Source organism: Anomaloglossus baeobatrachus, chromosome 8 (assembly GCF_048569485.1).
Source record: "Anomaloglossus baeobatrachus isolate aAnoBae1 chromosome 8, aAnoBae1.hap1, whole genome shotgun sequence".
Lineage (NCBI taxonomy): Eukaryota > Metazoa > Chordata > Amphibia > Anura > Aromobatidae > Anomaloglossus > Anomaloglossus baeobatrachus.
In genome coordinates, this window is record NC_134360.1 from 116,356,584 (window position 1) to 116,384,200 (window position 27,617).

Consider the following 27,617-nt stretch of genomic DNA (forward strand, 5'->3'; position numbering starts at 1 on the left):
ATGGTGTCTATGCAAGCAGAAATATCAGAGTTCACTCCCTCCTCCCTTACATCATTCATAGATAACACATTAACATTGTTAGGAGTCATGTCAGTACGGGCTGAAGGTTCAGCCCTTGGTTGGGGCCCAAACTGGGAGGTTATCTGCCCCAAATCTGTCCCAAGTAGCACGTTTGCGGGGATCCGATCAGTTACCCCCACCTCCCTCACCCCTCGCCCTGCGCCCCACTCCACATAAATGTCAGCAACAGGCAGCGCCGGGTCAATGCCTCCAATCCCGGAGACAGCGAGGGTTTTTCCAGGGATCAAGTCTTGGGGGGACACCATCTCAGGCCGCACCAGAGTCACCTCCGAGGCGCTGTCTCGCAGTCCTATGGTCACAGACCGGCCGACGGTGACAGGTTGGAAGCTGTCCAGGGACCTACCACCACCCCCACCCACACAATACACCTTGGGCGGCCCTTGGGACGGGGACGGAGCCGGGGCCTTGGGACGCTGAGGGCACATGGCCTTGAAGTGTCCAGGTAGGTTGCACTGGTGGCACCGTCTTGGCTCTGCCACGGGCCTGGAGAGGGGAGTTGAGGGGGACACCCCCTGCAGTCTAGGGGCAGGTGGGGCAGTCGCAGAATTCATCTTACCCCCTCTCCAGGTGCTGCTGGTGGCCGCTCTCCTGGCCTCAGGGGCCCGGTTGTTGGTGTAGTCATCGGCAAGGGCAGCTGTAGCCGTGGACCCCTTTGGCTTCTGGTCTCGGATGAACTGGCGGAGATCCTCAGGGCAGTTCCACAAGAGTTGCTCCGTGATGAACAAGTCCAGGATCTCCGGTCCGGTGGAAAGCTGCAGGCCTTGGGTCCAGTGGTCGGCAGCTCGGGCAAGTGCCCGCCGGTGGTCAGCCCAGGAGTCCTTTGGTCCCTTCTGTAGGCTCCGGAACTTCTTGCGGTAGGACTCTGGAGTGAGGTTGTACTGTTGGATCAGGGCCCGCTTGATGGTGTCGTAGCCCTGATCTGCCTCAGCAGGCAAGTCCCCAAGGACATCCAGGGCCTTACCCCTTAAACGGGGGGTCAGGTATTTGGCCCACTGGTCCTTGTCCAGATGGTGCTGCAAGCAAGTCCGTTCAAAAGCAGTCAAGAAAGAGTCCAAGTCTCCATCCTTCTCCAGCACTGGGAAGTCCTCAACACGGACCTTTGGAAGTTTGGTGTCTCGAAGGTCACATGTGGCTGATGAGGGCCGGAGCTGAGCTAGCTGCAGCTGGTAGTCACGGTCTGCCTGTCGCTCTCGCTCTTCACGCGCTGCCTGCCGCTCTTGCTCCGCAGCCTCACGCTCTGCGTGCCGCTCTGCCCTGCGCTCTGCCAGGAGTTCCTTGTAGCCCTTCTGGTCTCCAGCCTGGAGAAGGGCCATAGCCATTTGAAGAAGGCTATCCGAGCCTCCCAGGCTCGGTGGAATGGCACGTGGTGATCTGCGGCACGCTGCAGAGCTAGGCGATTCACTGTCCCTTTCAGAGCGGAGGGCTGGCATCTGGCTCGTTGAGGAACCTTGGGTGAGCTCCTCCTCATCTTGTCCAGCAGTGCCAGGTTGCGCAATGTCCTCGGCAGAACGGTTTTCTGGCGTCGAGCTCCTGGAGGACTCGTGGGCAACCTCCTCATTGCTGTCCACAGCACCGTCCTCCCTCTCTTCGGCTCCTGCCTTAGCATTGGCCAGTTGCATAGCTCTGCTCCTGGTGCCATCAGCCATTCTTGCAGACTTTTGGTCACTGACACAGAACTGACACCTGATGCCTCCACACACCTTACAGTATCTGCACTCTGACACTCTAGTGTTGAGCTAGTCTGAAGACCCCAGCAGCCACAGCTGCTGCAGGCAGTCTTTAGTGTCTGGGAGTATGGGTCTCACACTCACACACACTATTATCTCGATCCCACCGCTATGCCACCAATATGTCACAAACCACCGGGGGGGTCACTCAGAAATCCCCCGCGCTGGCTACCAGTACGTCACAATCGGGGGGTAACAAGTGGGGGTCACCCCTCCTTTATACCTCCCGACCGACAGACAGAGCACGTGACGCGCTCTCTAGCGCCCCTCTTATAGTCAGGCCAATTATGGAATTGCCCGACAATAAGCAAGGAGGCCGCTATACTACTTATGCCGATTATTGAAGGGTCCCCGGTGAGAGTAAGGTATATATTCCCCCGACCTCCGCGGGCGGAATATATAAAATCTCCCCGAATCTCACTGGCCTCCCCACAATAATCCTTGGCACAATTCGCTGCCACCAACCGATTTACGGTAACTATTAGCCGAACACACAGACGTGGGATTCAAGATCGAGATAACAGAACAGCCCAAGATTAATTATATAATTTAATCAGCCTAAAGCACACTAGAACTACAATATATACAATAGGGAATCTACAGAATATACATATGTCAGAGTACAGTTACAATCAAAGCATGGGTTACAAACAGGCATACACAGTTCCAGCAGTTACCTTGTTGCGTCTGGCCACAGGGGGGCGCTGTAGACCAGGTTTCCAGGAACTCCCTCACAGGTCTTTCCCAACCAGGCCCCCGAGCAGAAGAACACTGGAAAATGGCCGAAGTAGGGTTATCAACCTGGGCAATCCAGGTCCCCTCCTACCTTAGTGACCTCACAGGGAAGCACTGCCACTCCCCCTGCATGGATCAGAATTATCCAGCAAAGGGGATATTGGCCATAACTTTGCCTGGGAGCGTCGTAGGCAGACGCCAATGCTCTCATTGTGACAGTTATGAATTTAGCTACAGAACGAGGGGACTCATGACCTGTCTGCCAGTTCCCCATTGGCTGATATCACGCCTGGGGCATTTCCCAATGTCCTGCTCCCATAAAAAGGGGGTGCCGGCATCGTCCACATGCTGAGACACCATTTTTATGGTTGCCATATTTATCGGAAATATGGCTTGCGAGATATGAACCATTTTTTACTGGAGTCGTTCTGTCTGCTAGTTCCATAGCCTTGCTAATGAGATACAACTCTTGTTACAGGGTGACGGCAGGGAGTCATCCTGTGTCCTTTGTTCCCACATCACCTCATTTCCATATCACAGGACATGGCCATGGAGGTGTAACACCTTCACAGGTGCTGGACATTGAGAACAAGAAGGGAGGGGGCACTGCCAGGGAGTGATGAGGGATTATGACTGGAGTCATAATTCATCTTCATATCCCGGGATTTGCCTCACACCCCCTGAATACCCTTGTTAGCTGAAGCCTCACAGATAAGGCAGATGATAACAGTGTGAATGCAAACCACACAGCTCTGCAACACAGTTATGGAAATCTTGAAAAGCAACAGTCAATGCAAACATGTGTCGCTGTCCCTCTATGATTTAAACTGTACGTGACAATATGACTGTGCAGAGGTACCAAGTCTTATTGTCTATAAATAGTCGGCCTACCCAGAACAGATATGTGTTTTGCTAATAAAACAAAGTGTTGCGTGTTATTGTCTGGGCACAGCCTACCGTACCCGGGTACTGTGATGTCCAGTTGCCAGAAATACAGACTTTACGCTCCTCTCACGGTAAGCAGTATAGACAGCACCGTAAGAATGTTGGTCTGTGGCACAGGATGCTGCTCACTGCCATTACGGTACTCCTCACCAAACTCCAAAATGACTCCCCTCACAATCGAACGAAGTGTTTCCGCGGTGGCTCCTTGCTGTAACACACACCTTTAGCTTTTCCTTCTGTTCATAGACAGCATCTCCAAGTACACACCCGAAGAGCAATTTCTCCTCCACGTCTAAGTGTGGAGAGGCAGCTAGTGCGCATGCGTGTACCGATTTACCCCAGCCGCAGCCTAACTACAGTGTTTTGCCTAGTGAGTATGCTCAGCCTGACTGTGCCATTCCTGAGGCTAAGTCTTCATTTCAGGATACAGCGCATGCTCCCACACTTAGCCTCTTTGCACAGGTACTTGCACTCCGTGCTGGGTCTAAGTCCTGTTTTGTGCCTAGACACCATGCTAAAGCTAATAGTCTTTTTTCAGAGACTGTATTTCATGCTACTGAGCATGCTCAGGCACTTACTGCATCAGAGACTAGGTCCGGTAATGAACTCTTTGGCCCTACCCCTGATGTGGAGGGCCCATATAGACCACAGGGCATCAGGTGTCCTAACGATGTGGCCAGGCCACTCCCAAATGGCTTGCAGAGGCCCGCCCCTATGACTTTTCACCTCATTGTTGATGGTCAGACGATGACTGGTGAGGTGTTTGTGTCTTGGCAGCCATGAGGTCAATATTGAAGTTGCGGTTCCAAATAGGACGCTAGTTATGCCACTCATGACGTGTCACTCTGCTTTTGTCTCGAGGAGGTGCATTGTGGTCCACCCTGGTTTGGGGCGGACCCAGGTTATAAAACGGGCTGGAGCCAACAAGGAGGTGCGCAGTCTTCTATTATGCTCCGAAAGAGCACACCTCCATGTGTTGAACCCATTGCGGCTTTAGGCCAGAGGTAGGCAGGGATAGGGCGTTGATGCAGGCCGCCACCACAGTTGGTAACGTAGAACGGTTAAGACCAGCTCCTGTCCTACCAGTCCTGCTTGTGCAGCCCAGTGGCATTAACAGGCCTGCTGCTGCTGATGCGCCTGCTGTCCACAGGTGTGGCCCCAATGCACACGGCCAGCGTACTCAATGCCCCCTGTGATGTTAACAGGGAGTTCCTGGGCTGGGTGGGCGTGTGGACCCTGTGACGCTAACAGGGCTCCCTGTCTCCAGATCCGAGTGGCGTCTAACTCGGTTCAGGCTACTATTAGTTTCATAGCCACACAGCTCTGTATCCTCCACCTAACCTTCCTGTTGCCAACCTCTCCTTTTCCATCTGGGAGCACGGTGGACACTGACTGCTGATGGGGATATATACCTTTCTCTTTCTTTTCTTATTAATTTTTGTTATATAGCGGTAACATAGTATATACCACCTTATCCAAATCTGCCAGTCCCACCGTAACAGATGGTGTTTCTTCAGCAAATGTTACTTTTGCTTAACCACCATACCCACGGACAAAAACTTTTTTCCCCTTTCCAACACACCTGTTCCCCTTTCCACCAGCATCTGTCCTTTTTCAACTCATTTTGTATATGACCAAAAGTGCAACTCTGCAGGGACACAGTACTCAATGCCATCTCAGCACAGCAGCCAGCCCTCGGTCCCTCAGATGTGGACAAGTAAAAGACCATTTCCTCCTATCCATGACAAAGCGTTGAGATTCACTCTGTGCAGCACTGCTGTTTAGTGGAAAAGCAGATCTAAGATTGCGTACCACCTTCTGCAGATACTCCTGTATACGTGCGTCCCTTTCTATGGCAGGAATTATTTCGCCAAATTTTGTCTTGTACCGGGGATCTAACAGTGTGGCAACCCAGTAGTTAGCATTACTTCGAATTCGTACAATCCGAGGGTCATGTTGTAGGTAGTGCAGCAAGAAGGCGCTCATGTGTCTTGTGCATCCAGGAGGACCAAGTCCTTGGTGTGTTGGTGGCAGAGAGGTGAGAATCGTGCCTCCTTCCTCTGCCCTCTCCCCCCAACCTCGCACAACCGAAATGTGAGCAAGCTCTCACTCATCTGCTGAGTCTTCCATGCCCATCGCCAGTTCGTCCTCCATTTCTTCATGGGCTCCTGAACCTTCCTCAACACTTTTTGCTGATACTATGCGCCCTTGTTAATCCCTCTCCCCCACCATGACTGCCGCCTAGGTGCCGCTGACCATCTGGACCTCGTAGATCTTGTTATCCCTTCCGCATATGACACCTCCTGTACTTCCTCCCTTTCCTCTTGTCCCAACACCTGACTCGGAATAATGCTTACAGTGTGCTCCATCATGTAGATGACCAGAATTGTCACGCTGAGAATGGCATTGCCAGTGCTAAACATCTTCGTCGACATTTGTAAACTGTGTAGAAGGGTGCATAGGTCCTTGATCTGACACCACTCCAGCAGCGTGATCTGCACCACCTCTGGATCAAGTTAGGCCAGGCTATATGTCATAACGTATTGCAGCAGGGTTCGGCGGTGCTGCCACAAATGCTGCAACATGTGCAGATTAAAATTCCTGCGTGTCGGCACATCGCATTTCAGGCGTTTAACCACCAGACCTAAAGACGTCTGTAGCGACGAAAGTTGTTGAGCTGCTGTCTGTGAACGATGCAAGTGAGCACATAGCGAGCGTACCCGCTGCACAAGGCCATGTAGGCCAGGATGGGGTTTTAAAAATTGGTGGAGAATTAGATTCAACACGTGAGCCACACAAGGCACGTGTGTCACATTGTCACGGTGAAGGGCCGCACCCATGTTTGCATCATTGTCACACCCGGCCTTCCCTGGCTGCTGGTTGAGTGGAAACAACCATTGATGAAACTTGGTCTCCAGAGCTAACCGTCCACAACTTCTCAGCGGTGTGACTCACATTTCCCATACATTTCAAAGTAAACATTTGACCGCATGATGGCATTGAGCTCTGCTGCCAGCATAGTAAGGAGGTTTGTGGTTTTCCTTGTGCGCAGTTACAAGGAAGGGTTCCCTGACCACACAGGGTTTGGGCCGAGGTGAAGGACCCACACGAGGTTGAGAAGGCAGAAGCAGTGTATTAAATTCTACATACAGAGGAAGGATTGATACAACTCGTGGGGACAGCAAGACTTGTACAGCAGACCCTTCTCCATCTCTCCCCATAGTAACCCATTGCCCAGTCAGCGACATGTAACGCCCCTGTCCATGCTTACTGGGCCAAGTATCTGTGGTGAAATGCACCCTGTCACACAGTTTCTCAAAGAAGCGGTGATGTTTGGTGCGACATGCTGGTGTAGCGCGTGCACGCCTTTGTTGGAGAAGGAGTGGCGCCTGGGCATCGGCTCTTGGGGCACTGCGATGGGCATAAGGTCTCGAAAATCCTCGGTTAAAAAGGTTGGAAAGGAAGCATTTTGGTAGCCAACAGTTTGCAGATGCTGAAAGTCAATCTCTAAGCCATGTCATGCCCATCTAAAAGCATGTAAAACACAGCAAGGGGACTCCAACCACAGTCTCCCTCGTTTCCACTAATTGGGCCACACCCCCCCCACTTGACTGGCATCAGTTGACCCCCATTTTCAAGATGAAAAACATCCTTTGCATGAAGCACTCTCAAAAATACGCGTGCCTTTCACCTCCCCTGGATGACCCAGGGGAAGAAAAGTCCTCAGAGAGCCATGACTTGTTCATCTTGGTTCTTTTTTCAAAAGCGAGGGGACTCCAACCACAGTCTCCCTCGTTTCCACTAATTGGGCCACACACACCCCACTTGACTGGCATCAGTTGACCCCATTTTCAAGATGAAAAAGATCCTTTGCATGAAGCACTCTCAAAAATACGCGTGCCTTTCACCTCCCCTGGCTGAGCCAGGGGAAGAAAAGTCCTCTGAGAGCCATGACTTGTTCATCTTGGTGAACGTTAGTCTGTCCACATTTTCAGTGTAATTTCGGACAGCAGGAGAAAAGCAGGTTTAAATACCGCGCCAAACCACAGGAGTACACAGAAGTTAATAGATCTCTTTTCTTTATTTTCACAGGTCTACGCGTTTCAAGGACATATCCGTCCTCTTCCTCAGGACAAATGCAGAGAATACTATATCTACTATATCTAGTATCTATAATACTAGATATAGTATTCTCTGCATTTGTCCTGAGGAAGAGGACGGATATGTCCTTGAAACGCGTAGACCTGTGAAAATAAAGAAAAGAGATCTATTAACTTCATCTGTACTCCTGTGGTTTGGCGCGGTATTTAAACCTGCTTTTCTCCTGCTGTCCGAAATTACTCCGATTTGGCGGGACTGCTGCCTTCCACGTTACTTTCATGCTGTCAAAGGGGTTGTGACTGTCACAACCACATCAGGTGAGTGTCCCTTCTTACATTCACCTCCCATTGTTATACCGGGTAAGACCCTATTTGCGCCTTTCTTCCCACAGCTTTACCACATTTTCAGTGGACAGATGCGTGTGCTTAGCTGTCAGCACACCCCCAGCAGCATTGAGGACACGTTCCGAGAAAATGCTGGCTGCAGGACACAACAAGATCCCCAAGGCGTACGTGGTGAGCTCAGGCAATTTATCCAGATTGGAAGCCTAAAATTAGCAGGGCTCAAGTTGCACAGTAATGGCATCGACGTTCCCTTGCATATACTCATATCTGTGTCTCAAAAAACACACCACACAGAAAAAATACTTTAATAGAAATAAATACACAGACACATTAGAGACTCCATGTTTATTACTCCCTGTCAGCCCTCCACGATCCTGCTCTTCTGTCTTCTTTCTCCTTCAACCCGTGCAGCTCTGCTACATCAGCAGCGCTGCATGGGGGAAGACGCTGCTTCCCGTGCAGTGTATATCACTCAGTAAGTGAGCAGCAGCTGCGTGCTGTAAGCGGTGACGTCACCGCTGATAGGCATGTTGCTATAGCAACGGTGATCTCCAATATTGACTGGCTGTGGCAGCCGGTGAAAAACAGAATGGGGAAGCAGAACGGGGAGTCGACCATGTACCACAGCATATCGCCGGTACACGGGGATGCACAAATGAGCACCGTGTACCGGAGAGATGTACTGACAGGACCTAGCAATGACATCTAGCCATGTGACCAGTCTGTAGACAATGAGATAATAGACACGTGACTGGACACATGGCTATTTTGACGTCACGATAGGTACTATGATGGTGCTGGTTACCGGGAGGACAGTGATTATCGGCTGCGGGAGACAGAGTGCAGGACGCGTCGCGGGTACCTGTAAGTGTTATGGCAATGTTTATTAACTGTATGTGTACATTTATAATGTGTTTTTATGTGTTTGTGTTTGCCTCCCATTGGTTTCATTGGGGTTCGAGAGGTTCGTCGAACGGCTCGCCGAACCGAACTCGAATGTGGCCTCCGTTCAACGAACCGAACCGAACTCGAGCCTCTAGAGGGTGGCTCATCTTTAGTAATTACACAGAACATAAATTATCCACCTGCATTACCAGAAATCACCAGTAGATGGCAGAAAAGCCATGGTAGTGACTATAATTGCAGGAAAAGTTGCAGCACTTGTAAATACGTGACATAAAAGTGATTTAGACTATCGGGCAGCATAACCGCCCAAAAAAATTTGAATAAACACAAAACCTGCATATTTACCTCAGATCAGATATCTTGTGTCTGTAAACCTCAAGGCTGAGCGTGGTTCCTCACCCCAACATATGTTTCACGCCTGCTTCATCAGGGGGCGTGTCATGGAGAGGGAACCATGTGGTTTTTAAACATATGCGAGCAAATGAGGGAATTTTTAATTAATGACCGTGACAGCAGGCGGCGCCCAGTGCGGCTAATAGCCTCACCTCCGGAAGAAAAGTGACTTCCGGCCACAGTGGCGGTGGAATGGAAATGTGCGTCTCAGCCACCATATTGGTGGGACTAAACACACATCACGTGCCAAATGCGCTGGGCAGAGGTCAGAGAGAAGTCATAGTTGCACAGGAGCACACTCCGGTCCAGACCACTAATGCTTATAATATAATTACTTGTATAAAGAGGGCAATGGAGGTGAAACTATATTTCCGGTACTAATTTGTAATGGTATGTAATAATGAAAAAACATTAGAAAGTGCTTAGTCATAGAGATGTGTATGATATCAACATATGGATGTCTAGATTAAACTCAATATGATTAATATTATATAATGTGTGAATCAATATATATAAAGAAAAATACAGAAATAAATCCTTATGTAAAAATATATAAATATATAGTGATAATATATATGTGTCCATAAAACTGGTAAATAATATGCTATATATATATATATAACAATGTGAGTAGAAGTGAAGACAAACATTAATAAATATAAATATGTAAATATAATGGTAAAAAATATTCATGTGTATTAGTGAACCAAGTGAATAATAAGGAAAAAAAAAATAATGACTGTAATGTTCATATATCGGTGCATCAAAATAAATGATGGGATACCGACAAAGTGCCAGTGAGTGAAATATGAAATAAAGTATTATAGTGAAAAAATATATATATGCACCTATAAAATAGGTGAGTTGAAGAAGTGTAAATATGATAACTCCAATGATGAGGTATAAGTGCATCAAGAAAAATTAAGATGTGTGTAAAATGCTGGTGAATAGCAAACAAAAAAATAATAAAAATAATGTATAAAAAAATAAAAATAATGGATTTTGAGGCCAAGGTGTCCTCATTCATAATGGATTTTGAGGCCAAGGGGTCCTCCTTCATAATGGATTTTGAGGCCAAGGTTACCTCCTGGCAATCTACAGCTAGTGGTATTTTTCGCAAAAATACTACAAAACAAGGTGATACAGATATATCTCTTAAAGAATCTTTTAGGAAATATAAGAATACCCTATTTAAGAAGACTAAGCTTTGGTGGACTCAGACATCTCTTGAAAATTATTTGGAGCAAAAAATCGTACCCCGCGGTTTGCGGGTGCAAATTTATCCGGCATTTGAATTGGGAGATGATGATTTGACTAATAACTGGATTTTGACAGCTAATACATGTTCCTTTGATTTTATGAAGATTATTGTGGAAAAAAATAAAAGATCACTTCATAAGATTGAGGAAGACATTCAAGAAATTCAAAATTCCCTCTCAAAAAATATGACTAATGAATCTTATCAGGAGTTGTTAAGTAATTTAGAGAAAGATTTTGAAAAATGGGAAGAAAAAATCTGTACTGACAAAAGCCATAAGTATCAACGAGACATTGGTGATTTTGAAAGCCAAAAAATTTTTCGTTGGCAAATTAGAAAGGATAAGCCTTTCCACAATCGATCCAGAAGCTCGTCCATTCGTTCCGAGGTTTCAGGAGCCGAAAGTGCAACTTCAGATGGTGAATCTGCTGTGAACCTGAGAATAAACCCAAAGAGAAAACGCAATGGTGCAGCCAACACCTACAATATTTTTCAGAAAGAAAAAAGAAGTAATGCGCCCGCTCCACCTAAGGTAATTAATCTATCTATACATGTACTTGATAAGTCACAGATTGATCTTCTGGAAAAGGGTTTAGCGTTCTCCCCTTCATGTTATCCAGACACGTTCACAACAGTGAAAGATCTTCACCTCTTTGCACGTAAGCTCATCTACAAACGGTTGCACTTCAAATCTAACCATCAAGGTAATCCCTTCAGTAGCCAAGAACAAGAAGCTCCGGAAGCTCTAGAGTCATTGGAACGAGAAAGTGTCCCGGACTCTGTAAGTACCTTTCCATCTTTTTTATTTAATAAATCTAATAAATTTCCAGCATTGAGCTTATGCCCGGCTATTGAAGTCTTTACTAAGGTGGTTTCTGAAGAGTTTGAGAAGACATTTAAACACCAGTTTACTGGATCTAATCTTAATGTCCACACGAAAAAGCGGCTTTAAAAGAACTTCAATCCTGACATGATGTGGTGATAAAACCGGCCGATAAAGGCGGTAATGTGGTGATATGGCCAGTCACTATGAACGAACAACAAGCCAATGAACTATTAGGTCAGACGACATGTTACAAGAAATTGATGACAAATCCTTTGACCTCTTTTCAGGAAGATTTGGTGAATATCTTGGCTGCAGCATTCGAACAGGGCATTATCCCAAAGAAATTTCTGGATTCTGTCAGTAAGATGCATCCTCGAGTGGCCACCTTCTACTTGATACCCAAAGTGCATAAGAACATTGAAGATCCACCTGGGAGACCAATTGTGGCAGGTAATGGTGGCCTCTGTGAAGCTGTTTGGGATCTTATTGATTTCTATCTGAAACCCCTGGTGGCGAACTTCCATCTTACATCAAGGATACTACCTCTACATTACAGAGGTTAGATAGCCTTCAATTGAATTCAAACATGATCCTGGTAACAGTAGACATCGAATCGTTGTATATTTTAATACAGATGGCATAGAGGCAATATCCTGGTTTCTGCATAATAGCACCATTGATAAATCGATGATTCAATTGCTATTGACTCTATTGGAGTTTGTGTTTTCACATATCATTTTTACCTTTAAAAATCAGGTTTTTTTACAAATACAAGGAACTGCTATGGGGGCATCCTGTGCCCCCTCTTACGCTAATCTTTTTTAGGCGCGTGCGAAAGGAGTATCTTCTTGAATGATATCATCCCAGGATCACATCAAATTCTTAATTGGATGCGCTATATTGATGATGTCCTCTTTATCTTTATCTATTATATGTCATCAAATGTGTGAATGATAACACCAAAAACATTAAACTCACGTTTAATTGTAGGAGAATTGTCGATTTTTTGGACATCCATATTGAGACTATGGATGATGGCTTTTTGTCAACCTCAATTTTCAGGAAAAGTACAGCGTCAATTACGTTACTCCACTCCAGTTCATCACATCCTAAATCAACCATCATTGGCATTCCAACTGGACAATTTCTAAGAGCGAAGAGAATCTGCTCGGATGAAATTTCTTTTAGAACTCAATCTTCGGACTTAGCTTCCCATTTTGAAGAGTGTGGATACAGTCGGAGATCTATTCATAAAGGTTTTCAGAAAGCAGCTAAGACATCTAGGAATACTTTATTGTTTAACAATGAACCGCGTAAAAAAGAAGAGGATTCCACTGTACGATTCATCACTATGTATCTTAACCAATGGCGCAATATGAGAGATATTATTTGCAAGCATTGGAAGATTTTACAGTCAGATGTCATACTCAGGAATTTTTTACCAAAGATGCCTTCCATAGTAGCTAAATGTTCTCGTAATCTCTGTGACACTTTAGTACACAGCCACTACATCACACCTGCTGCACGTAATTGTACAGTGCCCATTTCTAATATGGGACTTTCCCCCTGTGGATTGTATAAAGGTTGTGCAAATTTGTGTATGGCAAAACATTTTTCCAACCAAGACAATACAAAAACTTTTGATATCCGAAAGCACCTAACCTGCACTGTCCTTGTAACAAGATATATATAGGACTTATAACTAGAAAGTTGAGGGTGCGAGTGCGAGAACATTGTAGAGATATCATCAAGGCTAAAACGGTTGAAGATTTGAGTACTCTAAAAACAATACCCAGACATTTTTACAATTTTCATAATTGCAATCCCAATGTGTTCAAAATCAAAGCCATTGATCAAATATCTATGGGTATTCGTGTTGGTGATCTGGGTAAAACATTAGCTAAATTGGAGAGCGGTTGGATTTACAAATTCGGTACAATGGCTCCCAGGGGTCTAAATGAGACTTTGGGGTTTAGTGCGTTTCTTTAATGGGTTCATCTAATGATTTAGATTGCAGAGATTATCTGGTATCTAGGGAGTTCAGGTTGTTTTTCATTTTATTTGTTCGTTTTAATTGATCTCAACGTTTGTTGTTTTTTATTTTTATATTTTTAGTGACATTTATCGTTGTGCGTTCTCTTGAGGGAATTTCTCGGGGATGGAGACTGAAACTGATTTCATCTTTCAAGAACTATTTTGATTAATTTATTATTAGTATTTTATGCTAATTATTAGTGTAAGGTATATGGGTATTTATTTATGACAATAGTTATCATTGCCATATTTTTTATGGATTTTTTATATTTCTTCATATTATTTTTTTTGTTTGCTACTCACCAGCACTTTACCCACATCTTAATTTTTCTTGGTGCACTTATACCTGATCATTGGAGTTATCATATTTACACTTCTTCAACTCACCTATTTTATAGGTGCATATATATATTTTTTCACTATAATAGTTTATTTCATATTTCACTCACTGGCACTTTGTCGGTATCCCATCATTTATTTTGATGCACCGATATATGAACATTACAGTCATTATTTATTTTTTTTTATTATTCACTTGGTTCACTAATGCACATATATATTTTTTTACCATTATATTTACATATTTATATTTATTAATCTTTGTCTTCACTTCTACTCACATTGTTTTATATATAGCATAATATTTACCCGTTTTATGGACACATATATATTATCACTATATATTTATATATTTTTACATAAGGATTTATTTCTGTATTTTTCTTTATATATATTGATTCACACATTATATAATATTAATCATATTGAGTTTAATCTAGACATCCATATGTTGATATCATACACATCTCTATGACTAGGCACTTTGTAATGTTTTTTCATTATTTTTTTCATTATTACATACCGTTACAAATTAGTACTGGTAATATAGTTTCACCTCCATTGCCCTCTTTATCCAAGTAATTATATTATAAGCATTAGTGGTCTGGATCGGAGTGTGCGCCTGTGCAACTATGACTTCTCTCTGACCTCCGCCCAGTGCATTTGGCACATGATGTGTGTTTACTCCCACCAATATGGTGGCTGAGATGCACATTTGCGTTCTACCGCCGCTGTGGCCGGAAGTCACTTCTGAATGGAGCACGTTTAGGTGTGAAACGCGCATCAGTGTGTCTGTGGGAGGCCGTGGCACTACTACCTATCTGGACTGTTGGTAATGTTATGTGTTTATGTGATGATATTATAGCTGCATCCCCGTCATAATTATATGTATATTATCTAATACCTACTACAGAAAAGGAATGCAGTTATGAACGATCTCTGACATAGAATAACATATTATACTACCTATGTACGGAAGGCCAATAACAAAATAACAAGTGCCTGGTGTTTCCCATTATTCCATCCGTTCTTTCTGGGCTGATCCATTATTGCCATGTATTTTTACTAAGTTTTTTGTTAATAAAGATGTTGTTTGTTGTTTATCGTATCATACATTATGGCTTGCATATTTATTTTTGGTGTCTATATGTTTACTGTACAGTAAAACTGACCAGGCAATAGGATTCCCCAGGTCAGTATGATTACGCAGATACTAAACATACATAGTTTTTGTTTGATTTAAGTGGTGGAAAGAAATTGGAAATTTGTAGCTTCTGTCGCGGTTTTCCGACCGAGACCTACAATTTTTGGGATAAGGGGCTGTATGAGAGCTTGATTTCTGCACCCTAAGCAGATGGGACAACACTGATGAAATGACATAAATTTAACTCTCTACAATTTCTCTGGCCTCAAAGAGACTGTCGTGTATTGCACCCTGGTGTATAAACGTTCATTGCAAAGTATTGGAGGTAGAGTACAGTATATCACAAAAGTATGTACACCCTTCACATTTTTCTAAATATTTTACTATATCTTTTCATGGGACAACACTGAAGATAAGACACTTTGATACAATGTAAAGTAGTCATTCTGCAGCTTGTGTAACAGTATAAATTTTGTGTGCCCTCTAAATAACTCAACACAGCCATGAATGTCTAAACCACTGGCAACAAAAGTGAGTACACTGTGACAGTGAGGGCACTCAGAGAATGATATTTTATACAATTAGAAAATAAGGTTAGGAGAACCTGTTTTAGTCTCTGGCTTTATTGTAAGTAGTAAAAGAAAAATAGGTCATATATTACATTAAAAATATTTAGGTTTAATTATATTCTCACAATACCATTTCCTAATTATTGTTTTTCATATTTCAGAAAAAAATCAGACAAGGCATAGGTCCTTATTATTTTTAGTGATAGAATGGAATGCTATGACTCCTTGGAAAAACTTTTGGCCAATAAAGGTGAGAAACATGATAATGTTTAACATTTTAAAAATTATTGATAGTTCTTCTCTTATATAACATCATGTGCACAAAGGAATATTTTCAAGTCTAAGTTTATTATAATTCCATTTTCTAATTGTTTTATTTATTACCCACAAAAATCTATTATTCCCATCGGCTACTATTAAATGTAGTTAACCTTCTAATGACCAATGTATCCTTGTTACCCAGAGAGAATTTACAATTGGGCAACTAATATTTTTTTCTCTTAGTCTATCCCTAAGAGTATCAATTTTTTTATCAATAAAATTTATATTTGTATGGACGCCTGATCGCAATCTGGTTTTCCCTAATTTGTCCATGTATTTTCTTTTCCATGATTTATCAGTTTATATTTTCTAATGGATTTCAATTTTTTCAAAACATGTATTTTCCACTATATTTATTTTTACTCCCTAAGGGTATTTGTATATGCATTGAAATGTATGCAAATTCATTTTTTTTTTTCGTTGAACATAATACCAAATTACCATTGCATGTAGCAAGAGTGTATTCCAGAAAAATAATTGACACACTGAGGATTTAAAAATCTGCATCACATGTCAAATTATGTGCGGAAAATATCTGCCATGTATAGATGAGATTTGTTCTCATCTGTAAATGGTTATTCTTAAGTTGTCTCTTGAGCAGTTCACAGTTCTGCAGTCCCTTCACTTCCTGGTTTCTGGTGGGGCAGGCAGTCTTCCTTGATTAACAGTTCTGATAAGTAGCAAAACTCTAGTATTACGGGGCATTTGCACTGCAAGATAATTTTGAACAATTGTTGTTAAAAACGCTTATTCCATGATTATCTTGTCATGTACACATGCTTCTGATAACTCAATGAACAAGCAAAACAATCATTTATTGTGTGAAATGATCTTTAATGCAGCATTATCCTAATCAGTGGTGCACCGTCCAATGTTAAACAGGACTCGCTCTGCTGAGAACAATGGAAGCCTAAATGCACTAACTATGAAATATACTGTAGATCACATAGTTTGCATTATTTACTTTGTCTGGGCATTCAAAAAAACGCCGATTGGTAAAGGTTTACCAATCAGGAGTTGTTTGGTGCTGCAGTTCAGTATGGGTAAATTGACCATTGTTAGAAAAGTAAAACTCAGCACAAGGACTGCTATAACATATTCAGCTATCAGTGTTTCTGAGGACGCAACAGATGCAGCCCATGGCTGAACTGGCCTATCTGTCATTTGTCAGAGTCATCAGTTGGTAGCGTGGAGTTGCTTTTAATGCAGTACTGAGTGAACAGGAATGGCAGGATACACACCCCTGATAGAGGAAAATTAACAAGTCTTGGAATCAATGGGATAACAAGTGAACACGCCAATCAGCGATTAAGGCTACTTGCACATGTAGTGGATTTTCTTCAGTGAATCTTCAGTATCAGAAGCAAAATCCAAATGTATCACAAGCGGAGAGAAAGTCATGGATTTTGAGAATCTTACCTTGCAATCTTTTGGGACGTCTGCCTGGAACCACAGGCTCAGGATTGCTCTCACGGACAAGCTAAAGGCAAGCTGCTCATTAAGCAGGATCTCAAGAACCCCGAAGCCCTTTAACCCCTATAAAGGGACTTGGAATTACTACAGGGCCCCAAGGATTGCTACCTGTGGAAGGCTACAATTCTAAGAAGAGTTGTTGTCAGGCAGGGTCAAAAGAGGAGATATAGAAAAAGGGACAAACTTGGCAAACAATAGCGTAGTCAGGAATCAGGCTAAGGTCAAAAACCGGAGATGGCAGTGAAGTACAGACACAGCAGGCAGGAGGGTAGTCAGAGAGCAGGCAAGGGTGAAAACATGGGAATCAATATTCAGAACAAGGCGAGAACCAGAGATAAGCAGTGAACTGCAAGACTATATCTGGCAGCGACCAGCAGAGAGGAGAGGAATAAGAAGGGTGTGGGGTCTTCCCATTGGCTGTAGTTGAAAGGTGTTACGGGGGGCTGTCTGATAATAACCGAAAGGAGTATCAGACAGTCAGGGTCCACCGTGCAAAGACTTTGCTGCAGACTATGGCAGAGTGCAATACCTCTGTTAACTCACAGAAGGATATAATAAGTAAGTAAAGCAATTCCTCCCTTACTTGGAGGGTGTGTGGAATGATCTCTGTTAATAATCACAGAGACAAAGGCAATGTGTGCGAAATGGCACCTACCTAGGTCCGCTCTTCTAGTGGTGCAAAAGAGACGAACAGCAGCGTAAGCCGCACAAAGCTCCTACCTGCGTTCGCTCCACTAGTGTGCGAGGACACGAACCACTAGATATGGCACCTGCCTAGGTCCGCTCTTCTAGTGGTGCAAAAGAGACGAACAGCAGCGTAAGCCGCACAAAGCTCCTACCTCTGTTCGCTCCCCTAGTGTGCGAGGATACGAACAACTGCCAGACGCAGTATAAGGAACGTTACCCTAGCGGCAACGTCCACCTACGAGTAGAATCACAAGGCCCAGCCAGACCATGTGCCTCAGGCACCTGCCTATGTCCGCTCCCCTAAGAGGTAAGGATACGGACAGCAGCCGAAGCTGTAAGGTATAAGAACGCTACCCTGCCGGTAGCGCTCACCTAGCATAGACAGAGGAATGCCTAGAGGAACGCGCACAGAGCGTCTACTCATATGCATGAACCAAGAGGACTGAGCACCATGCGGCGTGTGTCAGGGTCTTATATAGACTCTGTGCCTCATCCAAGATGGAGGACACCAGAGCCAATCCGCTGCCAGAACGACAGGAGTGACGTCATGCTGGCCTATCACCGAGCAAGACGTCACAAGCACATGACCAGCGACCAATCGGCATAGAAGGTGTCAGAGACATGTGACCTCGTGTCAGCGATGATGTCACCCGCACATGTGCAATGGCTCCAAGATTGGACTTAGTCTCCGGCGCTCGCACATGTGTAGTAGCAAGAAATCTGGACTTAGTCTCCAGCGCTCGCACATGTGCAGTAGCAAGGAATCTGGACTTAGTCTCCAGCGCTCGCACATGTGCAGTAGCAAGAAATCTGGACTTAGTCTCCAGTGCTCGCAGTAACCGTAACAGTACCTCCCCCTCAAGGGCCCCCCTCCCGGCGACGCAGGTAATCGGCAACTAAGTCGGGAGCATGGACAGCCTCCTCAGGCTCCCAAGAGCGATGTTCCGGGCCATAGCCCTCCCAATCTATCAAGAAGAACCTGCGCCCTCTAACCATCTTAGAACCAACTATGGCTCGTACCTCATAGCTAGAGCGTGAGGAATCAGAGGCAGGAGAGTGCACTTCACGAGCGTGAGGTAAAATAGCCGGCTTTAGCAGTGAGACATGGAATGTGTCATGGATCCTAAGATGGACAGGTAACTTCAATTGATAGACTACAGGATTTACCTGTCGAAGAACCTCATAAGGACCCAGGAAGCGAGGAGCAAATTTGACAGAGCTCACTCTAAGTCTCACGTGTTTTGCAGAGAGCCACACAAAGTCCCCTGGAGAAAAGACAGGAGCCGGGCGACGAAACCGATCGGACACCGTCTTCATACGGTCCTTAGCTGCTTGGATCGACTCTTGAGTCCGATCCCAAACCTCTCTGGCATTAGTTGCCCAGTCGGCCACAAGAGGAGGAGGTGCAGCAGCGGGAAACGGTACCGGTACCCTAGGGTGTTGCCCATTATTGAGTACGAACGGTGTCTGCCCAGTGGCCTCAGCCAGCGAATTGTTAAGGGCAAATTCTGCCCAGGGTAGGAGGGAGGACCAGTTATCGTGGTTCTCAGCAACAAAGTGTCGAAGGTATATAATCATAGATTGATTGGTACGTTCAACCAAACCATTAGTCTCCGGATGGTATGCCGAAGAGAGATTGAACTCAATTTGCAGAAGGCTACAAAGATCTCGCCAGAAACGGGAAGTAAATTGCGGGCCTCTATCACAAATGATACGATCTGGCATCCCGTGAAGCCTAAAGACATGCTTGAGGAATAGTTTGGCTAGTACCCTGGAAGATGGGATTCTCGATAACGGTACGAGATGAACCATCCGGGAGAAATGGTCCGTAATGACCCACACAAATCTATGTCCCTGTGAACATGGAAGATCACCCACAAAGTCCATGCCTACCACCTCCCATGGTCTATCTGGCACTGGTAAAGGATGCAAGAGCCCAGCCGGTCTCTGCCGTAATGGACGGTTGCGAGCACACGAGTAGCAGGAACCGACATATCTCTTGACGTGGCTGGCTAAGTGTGGCCACCAATACCACCTCTCCAGTAACTCTCGTGTCCGCCTAATACCAAAATGCCCACCCACCTTTGAGGTGTGGGCCCATGACAGTATATCATTCTGTCGATCAGGTGGAACAAAGGTCTTGCCCGGTGGGATTTGGTCTAACGTCACAGGGGAGAGCGTATGAAAAACCCTGGAGGGAAGGATAAGACGAGGTTCGTCAATCTCTTCCTGGGTAGAAAGCATAGAGCGAGACAGGGCGTCTGCCTTGTTATTCTTACTCCCAGACAGATAGTTGATGGAGAAGTGAAAGCGGGAGAAAAACAAGGACCAGCGGGCTTGGCGAGGATTCAGACGCTGAGCGGTTTGTAAGTACGTCAGATTCTTATGGTCTGTATAGACCTGGAAAGGATGTTTCGCTCCTTCCAGCAAGTGACGCCACTCCTCCAAGGCTAATCTCAAGGCGAGCAGTTCCCTATCCCCAATGCTATAGTTTCTCTCTCCCGGTGAAAAGGTTTTAGCAAAGAAGAAACACGGCCTTTTTCTACCTGCACCGTTCTTTTGATACAAGACCGCACCAGCACCCACTGAAGAGGCATCAACCTCTAAGAGGAAGGGCTTATTCTCATCGGGTCTTTGAAGAACGGGAGCAGTTGAAAAGTGTCTTTTTACTGCCTCAAAAGCCTGAGATGTCTCAGTAGACCAGGCTTTGGGATTAGCACCTTTCTTAGTCAAGGCCACCAAAGGGGCCACCAAAGTAGAAAAATGGGGTATGAACTGCCTGTAATAATTTATGAATCCTAAGAAGCGTTGCACCGCCTTCAAGGAATGAGGTTCGGACCATTGCAGGACAGCAGAGAGCTTCGCAGGATCCATAGCCAGACCCTCTTGTGAGATAATGTAACCCAAAAAAGGCAATGAGGACTGCTCGAATACACATTTCTCGAGTTTAGCAAACAATGAGTGCTCCCTTAAACGGGAAAGGACACGAACGACATCCTGACGATGAGTCTCCAGATCAGGAGAAAAAATCAGGATGTCGTCCAGATACACCACTACTGAGGATAACAGTAAATCCCTGAACACATCGTTTACGAAGTCCTGAAATACTGCGGGTGCATTGCATAACCCAAAAGGCATGACGAGGTATTCATAGTGACCGTCTCGGGTGTTAAAAGCGGTCTTCCATTCGTCACCCTTTCGAATTCGTACCAAGTTATACGCACCCCGCAGATCCAACTTCGTAAAAACTTGAGCTCCTCTCAGTCTGTCAAACAGCTCCGAAATTAAAGGTAATGGGTATTTGTTCTTTATTGTGATTGCGTTGAGACCCCTGTAATCTATGCAGGGACGCAAATCACCCTCTTTCTTCCGAACAAAGAAAAACCCAGCTCCCGCGGGAGAGACAGACTTACGAATGAACCCCTTCTCTAAACTCTCTCTTATATAGGTCGACATGGCCTCCGACTCAGGTATCGACAGGGGGTAAACCCTGCCTTTAGGTGGAACCGAACCTGGGATAAGGTCTATGGCACAGTCATACGGCCTATGGGGTGGAAGAACCTCAGCACCCTGTTTGGAGAACACGTCAGCGAAATCCAAATAGGGTGTAGGTATGGGAGAGAAATCAGTTGATGCAACCGCAACGACCTTAGGTGGTAAGGGAAGACATCGGGACTGACATTTCGAACCCCAACTAATAATGCTGTCAGACTCCCAGTCAATGTGAGGAGCATGAGTCCGAAGCCATGGAAGACCCAGAAGGACGTCGTCTATACCCTCAGGCAAAACAAGAAAAGATATCTCCTCTATGTGACCCTGAGACAGGGAAAGGCGCAAGGGAACTGTCTTCAATGTAATGGAGTCAGACAACATAGTTCCATTAACAACACGGACAGGAATAGGCGCCTCTAACATGATAGAGGGAATATTGTGTCCCTTTACAAATCCTGAGGACACAAAAATCCCGTCAGCTCCGGAATCCACAAAAGCCATAATAGGCCAAGTATTCTCAGATAACGAGAGCTGACCTGGGATACAACACTTAGAGGGTGCAGAAGACATCTCTAGTAACCCCCCTCTAATGGTTACTAGGCCAGGGAGTTTCCCTGACGACTAGGACACTTGTTGGCATAGTGCCCAGCCTGACGACATACGTAACATATAGGAGGACCAGACTTGCGTAGTCTGAGAACGTATGACCTAACTCCATAGGAGTGGGAGATGTTTCAGATGCTGAGGAAGATGGTAGTGGACCCTCAACAACTGGAATAGCCCGATGCTTAGGGCGTGAGGAAGAGACCTCGAGTCTACGTTCCTTATGGCGTACATCGATCCTCGTTGCTACTGTGATCAAGTCCTCCAGAGAAGCAGGGACCTCACGAGTAGCAAGGGCATCCTTGACATAGCCTGCCAACCCTCTCCAGAAGATAGGAATCAACACCTTCTCTGGCCAATCTAGTTCTGCCACCAGAGTTCTAAAAGCAATGGCATAAGAACTAGTGGATAACGAACCCTGAGATAGATCTAACAGTCTCAGGGCCGCATCATGGGTAACCTGCGGACCCATGAATACCGCCTTAAGAGCATCAAGAAAGTCTTGATGTCTCAGAGTAACCACATCAGAGCGCTCCCATAGGGGAGTCGCCCATTCTAAGGCTTTGTCCTGAAGTAAGGAGATGATAAAGCCTACTCTGGACCTCTCCGTAGAGAAGCGAGAAGAGTTGACCTCTAGGTGTATCTGACACTGACTAATGAAACCACGACATGATCTGGCATCGCCAGAATATCTGTTTGGCAGAGCAAGTCGAGGATCATGTGCAGATGTCACCATGGTCTGAGGTTTAACCTCTATACTCTTGAGTCGTGACTCAAGTACTTGTATGTAACGGTGTAACTGCTGATATTCTGCCATAACTGCCAGACCCTTGGCTCAGTCCTAATGTTACGGGGGGCTGTCTGATAATAACCGAAAGGAGTATCAGACAGTCAGGGTCCACCGTGCAAAGACTTTGCTGCAGACTATGGCAGAGTGCAATACCTCTGTTAACTCACAGAAGGATATAATAAGTAAGTAAAGCAATTCCTCCCTTACTTGGAGGGTGTGTGGAATGATCTCTGTTAATAATCACAGAGACAAAGGCAATGTGTGCGAAATGGCACCTACCTAGGTCCGCTCTTCTAGTGGTGCAAAAGAGACGAACAGCAGCGTAAGCCGCACAAAGCTCCTACCTGCGTTCGCTCCACTAGTGTGCGAGGACACGAACCACTAGATATGGCACCTGCCTAGGTCCGCTCTTCTAGTGGTGCAAAAGAGACGAACAGCAGCGTAAGCCGCACAAAGCTCCTACCTCTGTTCGCTCCCCTAGTGTGCGAGGATACGAACAACTGCCAGACGCAGTATAAGGAACGTTACCCTAGCGGCAACGTCCACCTACGAGTAGAATCACAAGGCCCAGCCAGACCATGTGCCTCAGGCACCTGCCTATGTCCGCTCCCCTAAGAGGTAAGGATACGGACAGCAGCCGAAGCTGTAAGGTATAAGAACGCTACCCTGCCGGTAGCGCTCACCTAGCATAGACAGAGGAATGCCTAGAGGAACGCGCACAGAGCGTCTACTCATATGCATGAACCAAGAGGACTGAGCACCATGCGGCGTGTGTCAGGGTCTTATATAGACTCTGTGCCTCATCCAAGATGGAGGACACCAGAGCCAATCCGCTGCCAGAACGACAGGAGTGACGTCATGCTGGCCTATCACCGAGCAAGACGTCACAAGCACATGACCAGCGACCAATCGGCATAGAAGGTGTCAGAGACATGTGACCTCGTGTCAGCGATGATGTCACCCGCACATGTGCAATGGCTCCAAGATTGGACTTAGTCTCCGGCGCTCGCACATGTGTAGTAGCAAGAAATCTGGACTTAGTCTCCAGCGCTCGCACATGTGCAGTAGCAAGGAATCTGGACTTAGTCTCCAGCGCTCGCACATGTGCAGTAGCAAGAAATCTGGACTTAGTCTCCAGTGCTCGCAGTAACCGTAACAGTACCTCCCCCTCAAGGGCCCCCCTCCCGGCGACGCAGGTAATCGGCAACTAAGTCGGGAGCATGGACAGCCTCCTCAGGCTCCCAAGAGCGATGTTCCGGGCCATAGCCCTCCCAATCTATCAAGAAGAACCTGCGCCCTCTAACCATCTTAGAACCAACTATGGCTCGTACCTCATAGCTAGAGCGTGAGGAATCAGAGGCAGGAGAGTGCACTTCACGAGCGTGAGGTAAAATAGCCGGCTTTAGCAGTGAGACATGGAATGTGTCATGGATCCTAAGATGGACAGGTAACTTCAATTGATAGACTACAGGATTTACCTGTCGAAGAACCTCATAAGGACCCAGGAAGCGAGGAGCAAATTTGACAGAGCTCACTCTAAGTCTCACGTGTTTTGCAGAGAGCCACACAAAGTCCCCTGTAGAAAAGACAGGAGCCGGGCGACGAAACCGATCGGACACCGTCTTCATACGGTCCTTAGCTGCTTGGATCGACTCTTGAGTCCGATCCCAAACCTCTCTGGCATTAGTTGCCCAGTCGGCCACAAGAGGAGGAGGTGCAGCAGCGGGAAACGGTACCGGTACCCTAGGGTGTTGCCCATTATTGAGTACGAACGGTGTCTGCCCAGTGGCCTCAGCCAGCGAATTGTTAAGGGCAAATTCTGCCCAGGGTAGGAGGGAGGACCAGTTATCGTGGTTCTCAGCAACAAAGTGTCGAAGGTATATAATCATAGATTGATTGGTACGTTCAACCAAACCATTAGTCTCCGGATGGTATGCCGAAGAGAGATTGAACTCAATTTGCAGAAGGCTACAAAGATCTCGCCAGAAACGGGAAGTAAATTGCGGGCCTCTATCACAAATGATACGATCTGGCATCCCGTGAAGCCTAAAGACATGCTTGAGGAATAGTTTGGCTAGTACCCTGGAAGATGGGATTCTCGATAACGGTACGAGATGAACCATCCGGGAGAAATGGTCCGTAATGACCCACACAAATCTATGTCCCTGTGAACATGGAAGATCACCCACAAAGTCCATGCCTACCACCTCCCATGGTCTATCTGGCACTGGTAAAGGATGCAAGAGCCCAGCCGGTCTCTGCCGTAATGGACGGTTGCGAGCACACGAGTAGCAGGAACCGACATATCTCTTGACGTGGCTGGCTAAGTGTGGCCACCAATACCACCTCTCCAGTAACTCTCGTGTCCGCCTAATACCAAAATGCCCACCCACCTTTGAGGTGTGGGCCCATGACAGTATATCATTCTGTCGATCAGGTGGAACAAAGGTCTTGCCCGGTGGGATTTGGTCTAACGTCACAGGGGAGAGCGTATGAAAAACCCTGGAGGGAAGGATAAGACGAGGTTCGTCAATCTCTTCCTGGGTAGAAAGCATAGAGCGAGACAGGGCGTCTGCCTTGTTATTCTTACTCCCAGACAGATAGTTGATGGAGAAGTGAAAGCGGGAGAAAAACAAGGACCAGCGGGCTTGGCGAGGATTCAGACGCTGAGCGGTTTGTAAGTACGTCAGATTCTTATGGTCTGTATAGACCTGGAAAGGAGGTTTCGCTCCTTCCAGCAAGTGACGCCACTCCTCCAAGGCTAATCTCAAGGCGAGCAGTTCCCTATCCCCAATGCTATAGTTTCTCTCTCCCGGTGAAAAGGTTTTAGCAAAGAAGAAACACGGCCTTTTTCTACCTGCACCGTTCTTTTGATACAAGACCGCACCAGCACCCACTGAAGAGGCATCAACCTCTAAGAGGAAGGGCTTATTCTCATCGGGTCTTTGAAGAACGGGAGCAGTTGAAAAGTGTCTTTTTACTGCCTCAAAAGCCTGAGATGTCTCAGTAGACCAGGCTTTGGGATTAGCACCTTTCTTAGTCAAGGCCACCAAAGGGGCCACCAAAGTAGAAAAATGGGGTATGAACTGCCTGTAATAATTTATGAATCCTAAGAAGCGTTGCACCGCCTTCAAGGAATGAGGTTCGGACCATTGCAGGACAGCAGAGAGCTTCGCAGGATCCATAGCCAGACCCTCTTGTGAGATAATGTAACCCAAAAAAGGCAATGAGGACTGCTCGAATACACATTTCTCGAGTTTAGCAAACAATGAGTGCTCCCTTAAACGGGAAAGGACACGAACGACATCCTGACGATGAGTCTCCAGATCAGGAGAAAAAATCAGGATGTCGTCCAGATACACCACTACTGAGGATAACAGTAAATCCCTGAACACATCGTTTACGAAGTCCTGAAATACTGCGGGTGCATTGCATAACCCAAAAGGCATGACGAGGTATTCATAGTGACCGTCTCGGGTGTTAAAAGCGGTCTTCCATTCGTCACCCTTTCGAATTCGTACCAAGTTATACGCACCCCGCAGATCCAACTTCGTAAAAACTTGAGCTCCTCTCAGTCTGTCAAACAGCTCCGAAATTAAAGGTAATGGGTATTTGTTCTTTATTGTGATTGCGTTGAGACCCCTGTAATCTATGCAGGGACGCAAATCACCCTCTTTCTTCCGAACAAAGAAAAACCCAGCTCCCGCGGGAGAGACAGACTTACGAATGAACCCCTTCTCTAAACTCTCTCTTATATAGGTCGACATGGCCTCCGACTCAGGTATCGACAGGGGGTAAACCCTGCCTTTAGGTGGAACCGAACCTGGGATAAGGTCTATGGCACAGTCATACGGCCTATGGGGTGGAAGAACCTCAGCACCCTGTTTGGAGAACACGTCAGCGAAATCCAAATAGGGTGTAGGTATGGGAGAGAAATCAGTTGATGCAACCGCAACGACCTTAGGTGGTAAGGGAAGACATCGGGACTGACATTTCGAACCCCAACTAATAATGCTGTCAGACTCCCAGTCAATGTGAGGAGCATGAGTCCGAAGCCATGGAAGACCCAGAAGGACGTCGTCTATACCCTCAGGCAAAACAAGAAAAGATATCTCCTCTATGTGACCCTGAGACAGGGAAAGGCGCAAGGGAACTGTCCTCAATGTAATGGAGTCAGACAACATAGTTCCATTAACAACACGGACAGGAATAGGCGCCTCTAACATGATAGAGGGAATATTGTGTCCCTTTACAAATCCTGAGGACACAAAAATCCCGTCAGCTCCGGAATCCACAAAAGCCATAATAGGCCAAGTATTCTCAGATAACGAGAGCTGACCTGGGATACAACACTTAGAGGGTGCAGAAGACATCTCTAGTAACCCCCCTCTAATGGTTACTAGGCCAGGGAGTTTCCCTGACGACTAGGACACTTGTTGGCATAGTGCCCAGCCTGACGACATACGTAACATATAGGAGGACCAGACTTGCGTAGTCTGAGAACGTATGACCTAACTCCATAGGAGTGGGAGATGTTTCAGATGCTGAGGAAGATGGTAGTGGACCCTCAACAACTGGAATAGCCCGATGCTTAGGGCGTGAGGAAGAGACCTCGAGTCTACGTTCCTTATGGCGTACATCGATCCTCGTTGCTACTGTGATCAAGTCCTCCAGAGAAGCAGGGACCTCACGAGTAGCAAGGGCATCCTTGACATAGCCTGCCAACCCTCTCCAGAAGATAGGAATCAACACCTTCTCTGGCCAATCTAGTTCTGCCACCAGAGTTCTAAAAGCAATGGCATAAGAACTAGTGGATAACGAACCCTGAGATAGATCTAACAGTCTCAGG

The 27,617-nt window shown here is 46.0% G+C and overlaps 1 protein-coding gene across 1 annotated transcript in view; it reads left to right on the top strand.

Annotated features, from left to right (window-relative positions):
* The first annotated feature begins 11,519 nt into the window (after positions 1-11,519).
* Positions 11,520-27,617, top strand: part of RGS21 (regulator of G protein signaling 21) — a 261,900-nt gene continuing 245,802 nt past the window's right edge. Inside the window, exon 1 of the mRNA XM_075322101.1 lies at positions 11,520-11,766. Coding sequence (XP_075178216.1) covers positions 11,520-11,766 — 247 coding nt within the window. The remainder of the gene's footprint in view (positions 11,767-27,617) is intronic.